This window comes from Macrotis lagotis, chromosome X, assembly GCF_037893015.1.
Source record: "Macrotis lagotis isolate mMagLag1 chromosome X, bilby.v1.9.chrom.fasta, whole genome shotgun sequence".
In the NCBI taxonomy this organism is placed as follows: Eukaryota; Metazoa; Chordata; class Mammalia; order Peramelemorphia; family Peramelidae; genus Macrotis; species Macrotis lagotis.
The window spans coordinates 647,736,914-647,755,066 of NC_133666.1; the positions used below are offsets into that span (position 1 = coordinate 647,736,914).

The 18,153-nt window shown below is 42.3% G+C and overlaps 1 protein-coding gene across 3 annotated transcripts in view; it reads right to left on the reverse strand.

The window, feature by feature from the left end:
- Window positions 1-980: 980 nt before the first annotated feature.
- SCAMP4 (secretory carrier membrane protein 4) overlaps window positions 981-18,153 on the reverse strand; it is an 83,702-nt gene continuing 66,529 nt past the window's right edge. For 2 of the 3 annotated variants that reach the window (XM_074204666.1, XM_074204664.1), the window contains 2 exons: window positions 10,205-10,322; window positions 981-3,708 (listed from right to left, as the gene is read on the reverse strand). In XM_074204666.1, the coding sequence (XP_074060767.1) occupies window positions 3,532-3,708; window positions 10,205-10,322 (295 nt within the window). In that variant the 3' untranslated portion in view covers window positions 981-3,531. The remainder of the gene's footprint in view (window positions 3,709-10,204; window positions 10,323-18,153) is intronic. The other variant, XM_074204665.1, reaches the window with a different exon arrangement.

Here is an 18,153-nt window from a genome sequence, read left to right on the forward strand (position 1 = left end):
TAAGAGAGATCACAGACAGGGAGAAACTGCTCATTCTTTGCTTTAAAGAAAAAGAGGGTGATGCAATGAGTGGCACACAGATGGTCTCTACTTGCTCAGTCTGTTTGCCAGGAGAGATAGTGGAGTTTCTTGCCAAAGCCCTGGTATTTTCCTCTTTAGGAGCTTCAGAGAAAATGAAAATCCAAGGTCTGGCATTTGTGGCTCCCCTCTTGGGACTGGCAACAAGGGCTTGACTTAGGGGGCCTCGAGCACAACCCCATTCTGCTCGACAAGGCCAGTGGTGGTGACAACAGTGGCAGAGGTGAGGCTCTTCTACATTTTCTTTCAATTATTTTAGAGAAATGAATACAAGCAAACTGGATTTACTAATCCAAATATTCCTAAGGACATGAAAGAGTTATTTTGTAACCGTAAAGAGCATTCAGGGTCATCAGGAGGGCCTTGGTGGGCATTTTAATCTCCACTTGGGCACTGCCAACAAGCTGATGCTTCACTATGGGAAACCCTTCAGTGATGAGGAGCTCATTAGCACAAAAGGAGATTCAGTCCACTTAGTTTTTATTCCTCGGGAGCAGTCTAGGGCAATGGAATAGGATGGGGGGGGCCTGGGGGTTCTTCTAGGGTTAAAAGCCAGTCTAACAGCAAATAAAGTCACTTCTCTGGACCTCAGTTTCCCTTCTGTAAAATGAGAGATTGGACTGGGTCATTTCTCAGCCCCTTTTAGATCTAGCAATCTACACAATCTGCTTTTCAGGTACATCCCCCTTCCTTGTTTCAGTCTATTCTCAAGGGCCAAGCAGAGTGAAGCTAATCCTCATCAGGCCAACCTTTTCCTGTCCCAAGAGAACTCTCCTGCCCCATCTTGGTTTTTTGGTTAAACAGGCCTAGTTGCTTTACCTGGTCTCAGAAGATGATTCCTGCCTTCCTCTGTTCCTTTTCCTTTGAACAATCAGATGTGTTAAAAAAAAAAAAAGTCACACAACTGTAGCCAACTCCATTCAGTCTGATGCAGAAAAAGGATTTATTTTAAGGATGATTTCGCATAACAAAAACCACCACAATATAACATGATGCAAAATTGGGGAGAGGAAAGAAACCTGCTGGCTAACTCCAAAACTATTTTCCCCTCAACCAGGGTTAATTCCATACAAGTCTAATAGAAATATATAATAAAAAAATAATTACAAAAATAAGCCACAATGGTTTACACAGTGTGTCCTGCAAGCTGGTTTTTGGCCTGGAGGTGGGTCAGTGGCAGTTTATAGCTTAGGGGCTCAGAAGCCACTGCTGGTGGATGGATCCAAGGAGATGCCATGTGGTCTGCCCCGCTCTGGATGGGGTGGCAGTCACTTGTCAGTCACCTGTGTCATTCATTCTGTGCACATCACATGGGGTGGGGGGAGAGGAGTCTGCTGCTTTGGGGAACGTGGCACCAAAGCAGCCATTTCTGTTTTGACAAAGGAGTCATCTGGGAAAGCAGTCATCATCTTTTAGAAATGGAGAGGAAATAGAGGTAAAGGAGATGGCTACTTTTGGGGAGCCACAGACATCTCAGGAACAAAAATCCCAGGGAGCCTTTGCTGTTGCACTAAAAGGTAAAAACTTTCGGTTTTTGGCCTGTCAACAAAGGTGTGCCACAGATCTGAGTGACTATATACCAATTTCAGTTCTGTAAATGTTTACAAAAATCCTTTAGGAAAATGTGACAACTGACCAAAAGAAGGGAGAAAAAAATCTATCACTTAAAAATCTTAACAATTTTTTTTTCTAGTTCTTTCTTAAGGCACATAGACTTGTGGTCATTATTTTCCACTGAAAGCTCACTTGAGGCAAGGTTAGTGCAAGAGAGCAGATGAGCTGTCCTCAGGGTTGGGTCCTGCGAGACTGCAGGTAGTGAGGGGAGTTCAGCTCCCTCTTGGGCTACAGTCAGATAACTGTCTCAGAGCTGGGGTGAAGCCCCTTGGTTTCCCTGCTTCTTTACAATTGTGGGAGGAGATAGTTGCACAGTCCTATCATGAACCTAGGAGAATCATATTTGTAGAGAACCCATCTGTGCTGTCACATAATGTCCTGGGGATCCTGGTGGCAGAAGGCTGGGCCTGCAATGAAAGAGATCACAAAGTAGACCAGTTCCTCACTCTGGCCCCAAACCTGAGACAATAACCAGAAGGAAAAATCACAGAGAGATGATGAGATTATATTATGTACCTGGAAACCTTTGGCAGCTACAAACACAACAGGTGAAAGGTAATGCAAACTTGAAAGCACAAGACCATTGTACTTTCTGAAAAGGCCTCTAAGGGTGAGGAATTTTCTTATTTTCTGAATCTGAACACCAGCTGCAGAAATGCATCAATATGAGATACCCTATTCTAACTTCAGTAAAAGAACTGTTTTCCCTTATCTTTTTATTTTTACTCAATTATAGAAAGACCCCCTGCTCCCTTCATAAGACTGAGAAAATGCCCACCCACTCTTCACCAATTCACCCAAAGAAGGGATTTCAATGTATTTGTCTTTGTAGAAGGTTTCTGGTCCTGGTGAGCTGCTCCCCTGTAGCCAAACTTGAGTCAATTCAATTCAAAAGCACCATGAGCTTCCTGTGTTATTAGTCTAGGGTGAAGTTATAGCGGCTTCTATGATGATCCAACAACTGGTTACAAAAAGTAAGGCTAGAAGAGTCATTCAGTCTGATCAAGGCTGACCAATGGCCCAAGACGGAGATGACTAGTCCACAAAAATCATCCTAGGAGCAGGCACCTACTCCCAGCAAGTCCATCGTGTACACTAATCACCTTGGAAGGGGAAAGATTGGAGTATGGTGGAATTCCAAATAATCTTTATGGTTTTTAATGCGGAGTAATTGCACATTGGGCTCTTCTGCCAACAGGGCTGCATCTGGCTGACTCAGTCTTGCCTTAGGTAATCCCAGGTCTCTTACTTCCTTCCAAACTCAAAGTCATTCTACAGCTGGGGGGGGGGGGGGGGAGATGCTTCTGGGCCTCAGAGAGTCTGTCTGAACCTGACTCCTGCTCAGCCAAGGTGGGAGGCCACGGCAGAGTTCCCAAGCCACGACTCCTGGAGAGGACCCTTTTGAGTCTATGGTTTCTGATGGGCTGAACAGAAGAGGAAAGTGGAAGGGCACTGCAGGGGACCTCAGGGGAAGAAGGATCCAGCAAATTAGAAACTGAGCCTTTCCAGGGGAGCCCTGCTTTCACTGTTGTACATTGGGTGCAGTGACAGCAAAGTGACTGAAGTGAGATAACAAATACTGGCAGCCAGGCACAAATAAATATTCTGTGCCAATTCTAAAGGATGCTCCTAAGGAAATCTCATTTTGGGGGAAACTTGGTCTCTTCCACAGAAAAGTAAAATAATTTTCCCCCTTTCCCAACTCCCACTGGATGATGGCAGAGCGGGGTGGGGAGAACAAATGCAAACAAACTTTCAAATCAAAATAAGCCAAAGGAAGGCACTGGCCAGGGCTGGGCAGCCTTGGGAGGGTGGAGGCAGCTCAAGGGGGTGGGGTGTCTATGGCCAGTGGCTCCCAGAGGGGTAGCTGGGCACTGTGGGGTACTCAGGCAGGCTGTTGCCTGAGAAGTTGTTGAACTGTGCCTCCCTGGTGGGTGGGTCCCTCCATGTTCCAGTAGTCCACTCGTCCTGGGCTTTCTGAAAGCTGCCCCCAGAGCCACGGTAGAACCGATGCACCTGAAGAAAGATGGGACACAGGAAAGGATTCAGTAGTGAGAAGTTCCTTCTATTTTGGGAGTCTATTAAGTAATGGCCAACATACTCAATGGCGCCAACTTCACAGCGATTATCATTATGAATTTAAGTAATTTCATAGAAGAAAAAAAATGGATTTACAACAACATAGACTCAGTAAGTGCCTATTGTCTGCAGAGCCTGGGAAGGGGGAGGGGGCATCTGGAGTGGGGAAAGGATGTGCTCCAAGCATGGCCACAGAAGACCATGGGAACATGATCATGGGAGAGAACCAACAAGAATGTCAGCCTGGCTCAACTGCAGAAAACAAGAAGGGGAGTCATGAATCAAACTAGAAAAAGAAGGGGAGCAAAGGAGAAGCAAAGTTGAGATCCAGCATCTGACTGGAGAGAGTGAGGAATTGTCGATAATGTAGAGGCTGGGAATCCAGTGGAATGGGGAGGGGGGTGGTATATTCTAGATTTAGGGAAATTTGGTCAAGGGCTGATTTCTGAGGCAGAGATAATATTCTGTTTTAAGTTTCTGGGACATCTAGTTTGAAATGTCCAATGGGCAGCTGGTGATTTGGGGCTATGGTCTGATAGAGAATCTAGAGCTGGGCAAACAGGTTTGGGAGTCAACCCTATAGAGACAATAAGACCCATGGATCACTGAGAGTGTACAGAGAGAAAAGCAAAGAGCTGGGTCCATTTTGTCTTTCTTGTGTATTGTCAGCCTGGGCTTGGAGAAAGTTCATACCAACGGACAAAGGAAATGCACCTGCTTCTCTAAAGTTCTGCAAACAGTGAATTCTGTCATTTTGATTGATGTGTGTGAGTGATACCAGCATCATGTAACTTGCCTTTCTTAAATTTTTAAAGATGTAGTTTAAGTCAACATTTATATAAATTTCCAAGCATTTATTTACAATATTTATTTTCTCTTTTTTTCAGTTAGTAGTTCATATCCTTTACAATTTATCTGTTGGAGACCAGGAACACATTTCATCTCCCTGAAGGTGGAAGAAACAACAAAAGAGATTTCTAATGAGGGCCACTAAGACAGAAATGCTTCTGAGTTTAAAATAACAGTGGCTTGGGAGACCGGAACCATGCTATCTCATTCAGAAATAAATGAACAGGGAACCTGTTGGGCCTGTTCTGATGCTTCTCCTCAAACTCCAACAGCATAGATTTCAAGAGGCCAATGAAAGAAAAGGAGGAAATCCCCTGGCCTCTGATTCTAGAGGTTGAACAAATAGGTGAGAGCTCTTAAGGAGGAAGTTCTGATGATATAAGACAAATGTGACTGGTAAAGTAGAAAAGGGGCAATTGTGTAGAGAGGCTGTTGTGCTGGTAGGGGACAATCCAGCAATTTGAAAGTTGAACAAGAGATATGCAGAAAAATGAAAGGAAAGGAAGTTAAGAGAAAATGAATACAAAAGAATATAATGACCCTGATGGCTCAAGCTTAGTAGGACTACCGATGATAATGGGAATGAAAAGAAGACAGAGCATTCCTTTTCTGCTTCCCTTTTCCCTAACAAGGAGAATTATCTTTAGGACAAAAGTGCTATATTCCAGAACTAGAGAACCAAAAGTGGGTCCAAAGAAAGCCTGGTATGAGATCCAAAGGAGCCACATCTTCTCAAGATACTTAGAGATGGGGATGGAGTCAAGATGTGGCATGGAGGCAGGAATTCCCAAAAGTTCTCCTGCAGAACACTCCAAATACCTTAAAATTATGACTCTAACCAAATTATAAAGGGGTAGAACCCACAGAAAGACCAAGTGAAATAATTTTCTGGTCCAAGACAACTTGAAGATTTGAGGGAAGGGTTGTTCCACCAGGGTTGGAAGGGAGTGCAGTGAAGCCTGGACCATGCTGCCCCAGAACAAATGAGCTCCAGCCTTTTAGGAACAGCCCACAGGGTGCTTGGGTTAGTAGCAGCAGAAGCAGTTTCCAACCTTTCAGCCCAGGAATTGCCAAGCACAACTTGGAAGTCAGTGGGAAAACTTTGCTGCACCAAAGTGATCTCAGAGCCCAGGTCAACCCTGGGAACTGTAAGCTGGAGTCATCCAGCAGTTGCTTTCAGAGGACCCAGCCCACAAACAGTAAGGGGGTCAAGGGAGACTGTCCACTATTGCTGGGGCAGGATTCTGTTGCTTTGTTCATACTCAGATCCACGTCGCAGGTACTGAGATCCTCCTCACAGATCCAGGAAAGAAAGGAGTGCTTGTGGTCATCCAAAGACCAGAGCACAGGCAAAAGAGCAATCAAAGTCTCTCATAAGACTGAAGGAATTAAGGTCCCTGGGGAGGTGTCCCAAAAAATACTCAAAAGCTTGGGAAGTGGTGCAGTGGATAGAGCACCAGCCCTGAAGTCAGGAGGACCTGAGTTTAAATCCAGCCTCAGATACTTAATAATTACCTAGCTATGTGACATTGGGCAAGTCAATAAACCCCATTGTCTTGCAAAAAACTAAAAAAAAAAGTTTGGGAAGTATGTTTAAACCAGGTCATATGCTGGGGAAATGAGGAAAACAATAGAAGGAAAAAGAATTTGACCATGAATAATTACTTTGGTCCCATGGAGGATCAAAACATACACTCAGAAGATGATAAAATCAAAGTTTCTCTATCCAAAGCCTCCAAGAAAACTAAGAATTGGTCTCAGGCTTTGAAGAGCTCAAAAAAAAAAAAAAAGATTTTGAAAATCAAGTAGGGGAGGTAGAGAAAAAATTGGGAAGAGAAATGAGAACAATAAAGGAAAAACATAAAAACCAAGTCAGCAGCTTGATGAGGGAGATACAAAAAAAAAACTGAAAAAAAGAACATTAAAAACCAGTTTAGGTCAAATGGAAAAAAAAGTAGTTGAAAAGGTCAATAAGGAGAACTTAAAAAGCAGAATTAGTCAGATGGAAAAGGAGTTCACAAAGCTCTTTGAAGAAAGTAACTCCTTCAAATGTAGAATGGAGCTAAGGGAGGTTGATGACTTTGTGAAGAATCAAAAAATAATTTAACAAAACCAAAAGAATGAAAAACTAGAAGAAAATGTGAAGTATCTTGTTAGAGAAACTGACCTATAAAACAGATACAGAAGAGATAATTTTAAAATTATTGGGCTACCTGAAAGTCATGACCAGGAAAAAAAACCTAAACTTCATTTTTCAAGAAATTTTCCAGAAAAATTACCCATAAATCCTAGAAGCAGAGGGTAAAATATAAATAGAATATAGAGGGAATCCATGATCACCTCCTGAAAGAGATCCTTCCTCCCAAAAAAACTCCCAAGAATATTATAGCCAAATTCCAGAACTCCCAAGTTTAAAAAAAAAATATTACAAGCAACCAGAAAGAAATTTAAATATCGTGGTGCTATAGTCAGGACTTAGCAGCATCCACATTAAGGGCTCCAGGGCTTGGAATATGATATTCCAGAAGGCAAAAGAGCCTGGATTACAACCAAGAATAAACTACCCAGCAAAACTGAACATCCCCTTTCAGGGGAAAAAAGATGGACTTTCAATGCAATAGGGGACTTTCAAACTTTCCTGTTGAAACAACCAGAGCTGAACAGAAAGCTTGACCTCCAAGTACAGGACTCAGGTGAAGCATAGAGGTGGTGGATGGGAAGGGCTAATTATGAGGAATTTAATGATGTTGAACTGCTTGTATTTCTGCATGGGAAGAAGATATTGATAACTCATATGAACCTTCTCATTTATTAGAGCAGTTAGAAGAAGCATTTATAGACAAGGTACAGAAGGGAGCTGAATATGAAGTTATATTTCACATAAGAGAGTCAAGAAAAAGCCTTTGTAATGGAGTGGTGGTGGGGGGGAGGGAGGAGAATGAGTGAGCTTTCATTCTCATTGAAAATGGCTCAGAGAGGAAACAACATACACACTCAATAGGGTATAGAAACCTATTTATCTTATCTTACCCTGGAAGAAAAAGGAGAGGAAAGAGATGAGAAAAAGGGGATGGGGGAGGGGTAGCCTAGGTGATAGAAGAGAGGGGAAGATCATGGAAGAGGGTAGTCAGATACCACACACTTTTGAGGAGGGACAAAGTAAAAGGAGAGAGAACAGAATAAATGGGAGTGGGGAGAAATACAATGGAGGGAAATACAGTTAGAAATGGCAACTGTGGGAAAAAATATTGAAGCAACTTCTCTGATGGATTTATGATAAAGAATGCAATCCATCCCAGAGACAGAGCTGATGGTATCTGAACACAGCCTGAAGTACATTTTTTTTCCCTCTCACTACATTTTTCTTAAGGTTTCTCTATCTTTGGGGGGGGGGGAATTATGTTTACTTTTACAACAAAACTATTGTAGTGAAAATAAATAAAATTTTTTTTAAAAAGGTGGGAGAAAATAAAAAATGAGATTCATTTCCTCTTAAGAGGATTAATGGTTTTACATTTTTTTCTTCAATAAGAAAAAAAAAAGAGTGCTTAGAGATAAAATTGCCAGGAAAACAATAGATGGAAAATGGACAAAATCCATCTGGGTTTCTCTGACAATATGATTTTATCATCAGTGATGGAGGGGTACCTTGATAATTCAGGCCTTCTCAAAAGCAAAATTCATTTCAGGAAGATGTCAAAAGAAGTGGTAAAGAAATCCCAGACTATATTAATGCCTAAAAAGACAAGTAACGAAACATGTGCTGACCCATAGACCTTTCTCATTGTTGGACACTTTTTTTTTTAGGGTTTTTTTTTGCAAGGCAAATGGGGTTAAGTGACTTGCCCAAGGCCACAGAGCTCGGTAATTATTAAGTGTCTGAGGGCAGATTTGAACTCAGGGACTCCTGACTCCAGGGCTGGTGCTCTACTCACTGTGCCACCTAGCTGCCCTGTTGGACATTTTTTAAAAGAAAAGTCTCCATGGAAATTGAAAACATCCTTGGAGAGTAGTAGTCTGAGCAGGCCATCTGGGGTGAACACCTTTCCTGCAGAGGTCCCCTTGACACTCCAGAGTCACATGAGGGGCCACTGTCTGGGGCTTACAAAGCAAAACCCTCAAGCTCTGGGATGAGCAGCTAAACGCACCACAGAGTTGTCAAAACAGGTCTTCCATGAAGAAAGGAGTCCCTTGATAATTGCAGCCATTAGGAGAATTCTGTCTATAGACTCCTGAGTCACTATCCAGTGAATAATGCACCAGGGAAGCAGGTGTTTGTCAATGGAAGATGGTGAAATCTGCCTGATGCACCTGCTGGAGACCTGTTGGACCTATGATGTCCTCAAACACAGGGATGAAAAATGCCAACTGTGCAGCCTCTAACACAAACCCAGCAGTCTGCCCCTACAATGACTACCTGAGCACAGGTATCTGGGGGAGGACAATGATGCCTGGGGACAATGATGTCGACACAGAGGAGAAGAGGAAGAAGACTTAGCAGAAGGGACTTATATGGGAAACAAAGCCAAGTCCAGAAACCTGCTTTTTCCATATGAATGTTCTCTTGGAAATACTCTGTGGTTGCAGATCTTGGAACAACACATAGTCTCAACAAGTTGCACATGATCCAAAGGGCAATGAAGAGAATGTGGTAGATTAATTGGGGAATGATTATGATGGAATATTACTGTGCTCTATAAGAAATGATTAACAGGATGCTCTCAGAAAAACCAAGGAAGACTTACAGGAACTAATACAAAGTGAAGTGAGCAGAATCAGATCACTGGACACAGGAGCAGCTGTACTGAAATGTTCAAATGTGAAAGACTTGGCTAGGCTGATCAATGCAGAGTTTCAAGACAACCCCAAAGGACTCATGATGGCAAAATGCTATCCATTTCCAGAGAGTACTGATGAGCTCTGAGTACTGATTGAAGTAGAATTTTTTCACTATCTTTTTCTTGTTTTATTTATTTTTTTTTGATGACATGGTCAGTATGCAAATAAGCTTTACATGATTACTCATGCATAATTGACCTTGTACTGCTTGCTTTCTCAGTGGGTGGGGGAGAGGCAAGGAGGGAGAGGATTTGGAACTCCAGATTTTAAAAAGTTATGTTAAAAATAAATATACTTTAAAAATAAAAAAGATGCATGGTTAGCACAAGGAAGCTGCAGTGAAGAGCTGTGGGTAAAAGGCTTCACTTAAAGTCAGGAAGACCTGGGTTCAAATTCTGCCCAAGATACTGACTAGCTACACAACCCTTTTGCCAGTTCCTTCCCCTCTTTGTCTCAGTTTTCTTATCTGTAACATGAGTTTGGTTGGACTGGATAGCTTGCAAGGTCCCTTCAGGTACAAATCTATGATGTTGTAGGTGATAAGATGAGCTGCATGTACAGAAGAACATTGAAGAAATGTGTGAGCCTCACTGCAGGTGGGCAGTCCTGAGAGTGAGGCAGAGCTCTGATGTGGACTCATAGAAGAACCTGAACAAGATTCTTATAGGATCAGAAAGCTCCCAAGGGTCTCTGAGGTATTACGTTGGGAGGAACCTGAAAACCACAGAGACACCCAAAGACTTACCCTCACAAGGACCACAAACATCATGGCTGCTGATAGGGTGAACATTATGGCTGGGAAGATCATGAACACGGCAGCTGCGGCATTTGTACTAAAGAAGAAGATTGCTGACCACCAGCCACTGTAAAGAACAAGAAACAGAGCATGAGTCAAAGAGCTGGGGGACTCTGCCTACTCACTGTGCGTGGACCCACAGGGAGCTAGAAACTGGGCCTTCTGCTGCTGCCCATGAACCAAGGGAAAGGAATGGGGAGGGAGCCAGGAAGAGGATTAGAGGATTAACCAGGTGGTTTGCCAGCCAGCCTCACCTCACCTGGCCCTGTCTATTGTGTCATCACTAAATCTGGCTTCAGTGGGTGAAGCACCCCAGACTGAGGGGATAGCTTAGTGAAATTCCACTTACGGACAAGTACTAAAGGTGGGACAACAAACTAATTTCTACATCCCCGGCCTGATGTATAACAGTATGAGGATGATTTGTTACACAACCTCTCCTCCCCATCACAGCAGGGCCCTAGGAATAACAGGTATGGAGAGATCAAATACTAGATTGGGAAGAATCCTTGGAAGTCACCCTGTTCAACCACCTAGGTTTTCATAAAAGTAAACCAAGGCCTAGACAGATGCCTGTAGCCAGGGTCAAATGACTCACAGAAGTCATTATCTGTGGGGTGTGAGAGACATTAGAGAATCTTGAAGCACTTTCCACTCCTGAGACCAGCATTTTTGGCAGAACAAAGAGCCTCCATAAAGTGACAGAAAGAATAATACAGGAAGGAAAGAGAAAAGTATTGAAGAGTCTACTCTACACACCAGACACTGTGCTAGCTAAGCATTTCAGAAATATTATTTTATTTGATCCTCACAATGGCCTTTTAGTTGCTGCACTCATCCCCATTTTAGGTGGAGAACCTGAGGCAAACAGACAGTAAGTGTCTGAGGCTGGATTTGAACTCTGTGGGGAAAAACCCAAGTCACTGAAAGTCATATGAATAAATACTACAAATAACTAATAATTACAGAAATGCAAATTAAAAGCATTTCTAGGTTCCAAGACATTCGTCTAAATGATGAAGACTGACAAAATAGGAAAATGACTGGGGGGGTGTCTCAGGAAGACAGGCCCATTCATGCATTGTTGGGTGAACTGTAGACTGGAAGTCATTCTGGAAAGCTATAGCATGGGAAGACTTGAATTCAAACCCAACCTTAGACATTAACTGGCTGTGTGATACTGAGCAAGTCACCTAACCTCTTTGCCTCAGTTTCCTCACCTGTAAAATGGGGATGATCATAGCATTTCCCTCTCAGGATTGTTGTGAGGACCAAATGAAATGATATTTGTTTTTTAAAAATATTTTATTTATTTTTCCAACTACATATGTTAATAGTTTTCAACCAACATTTTTTACAAGATTTTGTTTCACATTTTTTTCCCTCCCCCCTCCCCTGATACAAAAGAATCTAATATATAAATATGTATAACCATGCTAAACATAGATGCATGTTGTGAAAGAATTGAACCATGGGGTGGCTAGGTGGCGCAGTGGATAGAGCACCGGTCCTGGAGTCAGGAGTACCTGGGTTCAAATCCGGTCTCAGACTCTTCATAATTACCTAGCCGTGTGGCCTTGGGCAAGCCACTTAACCCCATTTGCCTTGCAAAAAAAAAAAGAAAAAGAAAAAAAGAATTGAATCAAAACAAAAAAAAAAACAGAGGAAACAACCAAATACATAGGACAACTTTAAAAAAATTGAAGATAGTAAGCTTTTTATTTTTTAGGTTTTTCAAGGCAATGGGGTTAAGTGGCTTGCCCAAGGCCACACAGCTAGGTAATTATGAAGTGTCTGAGGCCGGATTTGAACTCAGGTACTCCTGACTCCAGGGCCGGTGCTCTATCCACTGCGCCACCTAGCCACCCCGAAGATAGTAAGCTCTGGTCAGCATTTAAACTTTATAGTTACTTCTTTGGATACAGAGGATGTTTTCCATCACAAGTTTTTAGAATTGTCTTTGATTATTGTGCTGCTGAAATGAACAAGTCCATCATGGTTGATCATCTCACTACGCTGCTGTTAGTGTTAGTTAGTGTTTTCTTAGTTCTGCTCACTTCATTTAGCATCAATTTATGCAAGTCTTTCCAGGCTATTCTGAAGTCCCTCATATTTCTTATAGAACAAGTGTTCCATCAGATACATATACCACAATTTGTTTAGCCATTTCCTTCTGCCTCTACAAAAAGAGTTGCTATAAATATTTTTGTACATGTGAGTTTTTAGTCTTTTTTAATGATCTCTTCGTGATATAGATGTAGTAGTGGCATTGCTGGATTCAATAGCAGGTAGTTTTATTGCCCTTTGAACATAGTTCCAAATTGTTTTCCAGAAAGGCTGGATCAGTTCACAACTCCATCAACAAAGCTTTAGTATTCCAGTTTTTCCATATTCTCTCCAACATTGATCATTTTCTTTTTTAGTTATATTGGCCAGTCTGCTAGATGTGAAGTGGTACCTCAGAATTGTTTTAATTTGCATTTCTCTAATCAATAATAATGATCTAGAGCATTTTTTCATACGATTACACATAGCTTTAATTTCATTTGAGAAATGTCTTTTCATGTCCTTTGATCATCAAATGAAATGATACTTATAAAGCACTCTGCACAGTGCCAAGCACATACTGCATGCTAAAGGAATGTTAGCTAGCTCTTTCCTACTTCTAGGCCTATTAAAAAATCCCAAAGAAAGAAAAGAGGAAAAGGATCCATTTATTGCAGCTCTCTCTGTGATGGAAAGAACTGGGAATTTCCCCATCTCCTGGAGAAGGACTAAACAAATCACAGTGTCCATGAATGTAACAGATGATACTTTGTGTTGCAATAAAAGAGAAAGAGGACGGTTTCAGAGAAACCTGAGAAGATTTGTGTGAACTGATGCAGAATGAGATGAATAGAACTGAAAACAATATATATGACAACAACACTGGACAGACCAACAACTCTGAAAATCTTAAGAACTCTGATCAATGCTATCATTATCAATGGGATCCCGGATGGATAAGGAAGCTGGCTGCTCTCTTTCTGACAGGGAGATGGATTGGGGGGCGGGGGTTGTTTGGCTTAAATAGTATACATATTTGTTACAAGGGCTTTTTCCTTTTTTCCAGTGGGGGAGGGGAAAAGTAAAAAGGTGAGAAAATAGATTTTTAATTAAATTTTAAATTAAAAAATTTATGAACCCTGGTCTTGAATCATTGTGACCCAAGGCAATCCACCAAATCTCTGGGGTTTGGTTTCTCCATCTCTAAAATGTGGGCTCTAATTGTTACACTACCTGCCTCACTGGACCCATGTGAGGCAAAGTGCTTTGCTTTGTTTTAGAATCCCTCTGTACTTCCATATAAATGAGAACAAAAAATGGGGGGGGGTGTATGAAATAAGGAATCTTGTTATGTACAGCTTGCTTCTCTTTTTAAATATAGAATACATTTGATGTGTAACCTTTCAAGCTGAAACAAATACTTTATCAACTGCAAAGTACTCTAGAAACTGGAGTAACAGTGGGAGGAGGAAGAGCTGGGGGTGGGGGTGGGGGCTACCATTCCTGCACGCTGGGGCTCCATCTCTGGGCCCAGGGATCTGTCGTGGCTTTGCTGGCCAAAGCTGGTGTCCTCACTAAGTTGAGCACCTGAGAGCAGGAGGTCATCAGGCTGCCTAAGGAAGGACAAACTGGCTTAAGTTGGAAACAATGCAGGCAAAGCATTCGTGTCTATCAATCATGGGATCAGGCCTCAGATGGCTGCTGCTCTTCTACCCTGGCAAGATAGGGAGACTCAGTCTCCAAAAAGGTGCCTCTGGCTATGGGCCGGCAGCTGGCTGCTGTGGCTAGTTGGCCTCAGTTCCACCCAAGTCCCAAACCCCATCTACAATGCCAGCAAAAACAGGAACTACTGATTCATCTTCATTTGAAAATTTTACATTTGGCAAAATGTTTGGGTTCCCACTCAATATAAGTTACCTGTTAAGTGAATCCCACAAATGAGCATCTGGCCTCTCGAGTTCTAATAAGATAGATTCCATTTATTACCTTAATTCAGGCTCAAAAGATGACTTCATTCAGAGTTCTCTGAATAGACGTGCAATAAAGGCCAATTGAATCAACTGCAAAATGTCATTTAAATGAATAATGACAGCCCAGTTTTAATCAGGATTTGTGCTGCAGACACTGTTCTCAGAGCTGGCTGCTTCCATTACCACGGGAAAACAGAGGAGTGATCAAGTACCCAGCCTGACCTGACAGTTCCTCATATCAACAGGACATGGGCAGTATTTGCTTGTTTGGTAGTCTGACTTCATCCTCCTCTTAGAGACCCAAGTTGTTTAGTTTAGCTTTTTTAACCTAAGGTAATGTGCACAAAACCACTGCTGAAAGACATATAGTCCCAGAAACCTGTTATCAGTGGTGGAATCCCAGTACAGACTGTTCCACTGTCACTTCCAACTCAACCAAAGGCAGCGTCTTTGTTGAAAAACCAACTCTCCTCTAACTTCCTTCACCTTGCAACAACCTCAGTCTTGCCTGACTCCCCTTCCTTGATCTACAGTCATCACATCTGGTAACCCCCTCTTTTTTTGACTCCAAAGCCAGTATATGCCTTAATAACTCCTACTTGAGGCTCCCAATTGTCCCTGTCACTTAGTGGCTAACTCCCTTGTTGATCCTGCCCATAGTTCCCAGATTAATCTTTTTAAAAGGTTGTGATCTCATCACTCTTTGATCATTCCAGATCCCCCATTATTTCATTGAGATGTGAGTCCATCAGCTCTGGTATCCCACCCCCCCAGTATGTTATAGTGGCCATAAGCCTCTTTGGGGGGTGGAGAAGGCTTTCTGAACCTAGTGAGGCAGGCCTTTCAGGATCCTGTTTATTACTCAGGAAGGACTTCTCATCACCCTGGAAACACACCCTGCTCATTCTGTCTTTGTCATCTTGCTTGTTCTCAGCCAGTCCTGACCACCTGACCTTCCTCCAGTCTCTGTCCAAATTCTACTCATCTCCTATCAATATCCAGCACAAGACTGGCCTAGCTTCATATGGCAGGGAGCCCCTTGGACAAGTCAGTCACCAATCCTTTTCTGGATCCCACTTTCCTCACAGGTAAAAGTGGTTGGACTAAAAGTGTTTGACTAACCTCTTGCTTGACTCTTCTTAGACATCTGCATCTGCTCTCCAACTTCCACTTGCCTCTAGAATTGAAGGTTCCATCTCTGTGTCCCTGGACTCTTGACTAGTGACTACTTTCTGGCCATTGATTGACTGATAGCCAGGTGTGCATACATTTATCCCAATTCTATCTCTGAGGAGAGTAATCAGGTTGAAACTATCATTCCAGGTAAGGCCCTGGCTACCACTTACTTCTTGGGATTCTACTCTTCATTCATTCACCCTGATTTCTCTGGTCAACCTTTCCTACATGTACTGTTTATTAGAGTAAAATTCTTTGAGGCAGAGCTGTCTTGCTTGCTCAGTGTTTTTTTAGCTCATTCATTCATTTTTGGGAGCATTCAAACTCTAAAATTTGAGATCCAGGACTGTCTTTCTTCCTTATAGCAGGAAATCAATACAATATTTGTGGAATAAAATGGAAGGGCTCTTCCACAGTAAATAGCCCTTTGGCCATAGTTTTTAGTACCTTTATTTTTGCCTAGTATTATGGTCATTTATGTCCTTGTTTTCTTTTCCCTAACTGGAATGTAAGTCTCTTAAAAGTAGAAACTAGATTTTTAGCAAATATAATTTAACAAGATAAATGTAAAGTCTTAAACCTGTGATCAGAACATACCAAGAATGGCTAGCAAAAGAACTAGAGGCTTTGGTGAATTCTAGGCCTCAGCTTGGTGCTCTGAAGCATCAATCTGAGGCTGCATTAGGGGCTGGGGAGAGGCTGAATAGGGTGGTTGTGTCATCAGAAGGGAGTAAGAAAATGGAAGGAAAAGGGTGGTTACCAATGGAATAGGTATCCCAGAGGCATGTGACATTACCCCTGGTGTTTGCCCTAGTAAGACCATGTCTGGAGTTTTTGGTTTCATTCTGAGCACATTAGAAAGACCAGCAATAAAATGAGGTGTATACAGGCAGACAAATAGAGACCTCACCACACAGAGATGGGCTGAAGTAATGTGAGAAGAAGAATGGGGTGGATGGGGACTGCTGCCTCTGAGCAATTGGGAAGGTTGTCTTGGTGAAGAATGGACTCGGGTGGCTAGGTGGTGCAGTGGATAAAGCACTGGCCCTGGAGTCAGGAGGACCTGGGTTCAAATACGGTCTCAGACACTTAATAATTACCTAGCTGTGTGGCCTTGGACAAGCCACTTAACTCCATTTGCCTTGCAAAAACCTAAAAAAAAAAAAAAAAAAAAAAAAAAGAATGGACTCTTTTTCCTTGGCCCCAGCCAGCAGAACAGGAACAATTAAAAGAACAGACAAGTCTTCCTCTCAACACAAGGGAAAATTTCAAGAGGGACATATCCCAAAGTGGAACATATTCCCCAACAACTGGAAGTCTTCAAGGAAAGGCTGGAGACAATCACCTGCCCAGGAAAACTGGGGATTCTTGTTCATTTTAGAGGTCCCTTCCTCTAGGTTTCTTGCTCTCATTCCCATCAAAAAGTCTAAGCAATGCCTTGGACACAGATTGCCTTCTGAATGAATGATACAAAATGCTACTCTATTCCAAATCGTAGAAAACAAGGTAAGAGCTCTGAATCTGAGGTGCCTCTTTCAGATGTAACCCACATCTTAATTGGCATTTTGGTTTTATCCTGAAAATCCTTCTTCTCTTATAGTCTTTCTAAGCAAGAGGCTAAATGACAACTATGATTTGGGTAATTTTTTTTAAAAAGCTACAAGAGTACAGTGTAGTGAAAAGATAAAGTCTCAGGTTTTTGTCAGGCCTCAGACACGTTGTTGGCCAATAATCATTTATAGTTTTATACACACACACACACACACACACACACACACACACACACACACACACACATATGAACAAAGTCAAAGACAGTCCCTACTATCTAGAAGCTTAGATTCTAGTGTGGGAGGAAAAGAGGGGAGGATGGAGGTAGGGATTTGATGGTGAAATCCAGAGAGTCAAAGCAGATGGAGGCCCTGGGTAAGAAGACAACATGTGCTAAGGGAAGTACCAGGGTCTCTAGCTGAGGCACAGCAGGGAAAATCTGGAGAATCATCTCTCCATGTACTAATAACTTTTTCGGAGACTCTCATTAAAATAAAAATCTATCTTGTCTCATCCAGAAGAATAGCTCTCAATTTCCCCATTTGATAAGCATGGAAGTCAGTTTGCTCCCTCTGCCCCCACTCCCAGAGGATCACCTAACTGGAGTTGAACTTAGCTTGGACACCCACAAATCCACCAGTCTTTGTCTCTGCAGGAGCAGGGATTGTAGGTGTGTGCCATCATGTCCAGTGCCCCGAAATTCTTGGAGACACTTAACTTCTAGACTAGCTGTCCATCCACAGGGGTAGTAGGCACTCCTGAACACTAAAGGTTCCCATATCAATGAAATTACAAATCTAGACTCTAACCATGAAAAAAAAATTGCTATCTGGGAAAACATAGTGAAATACTTTTGTAATCACTGCTACATGGTAAATATCACTTACACCAGAGTAATTTGATGTTTAAGGCTTCAAATGACAGCCTGTGTACTAGAAGCTGAAGCTACCCGATGGAGCTGTGTAATGGAATGGAGAGGAGGGTGGACCAGACATCTTCTGAGCTCCCATCCAGTCCTAAGACTCGATGGCTGGACACTACAAAGCCCTTTAAAGGGAGCGGGATGTAGACGGGGGTGACTCGAGTCCAACAAGATTAGCAGAACTCCAGTCAAAATGATGGTGATTAACAAGTTATAAAACACAACAACCACAA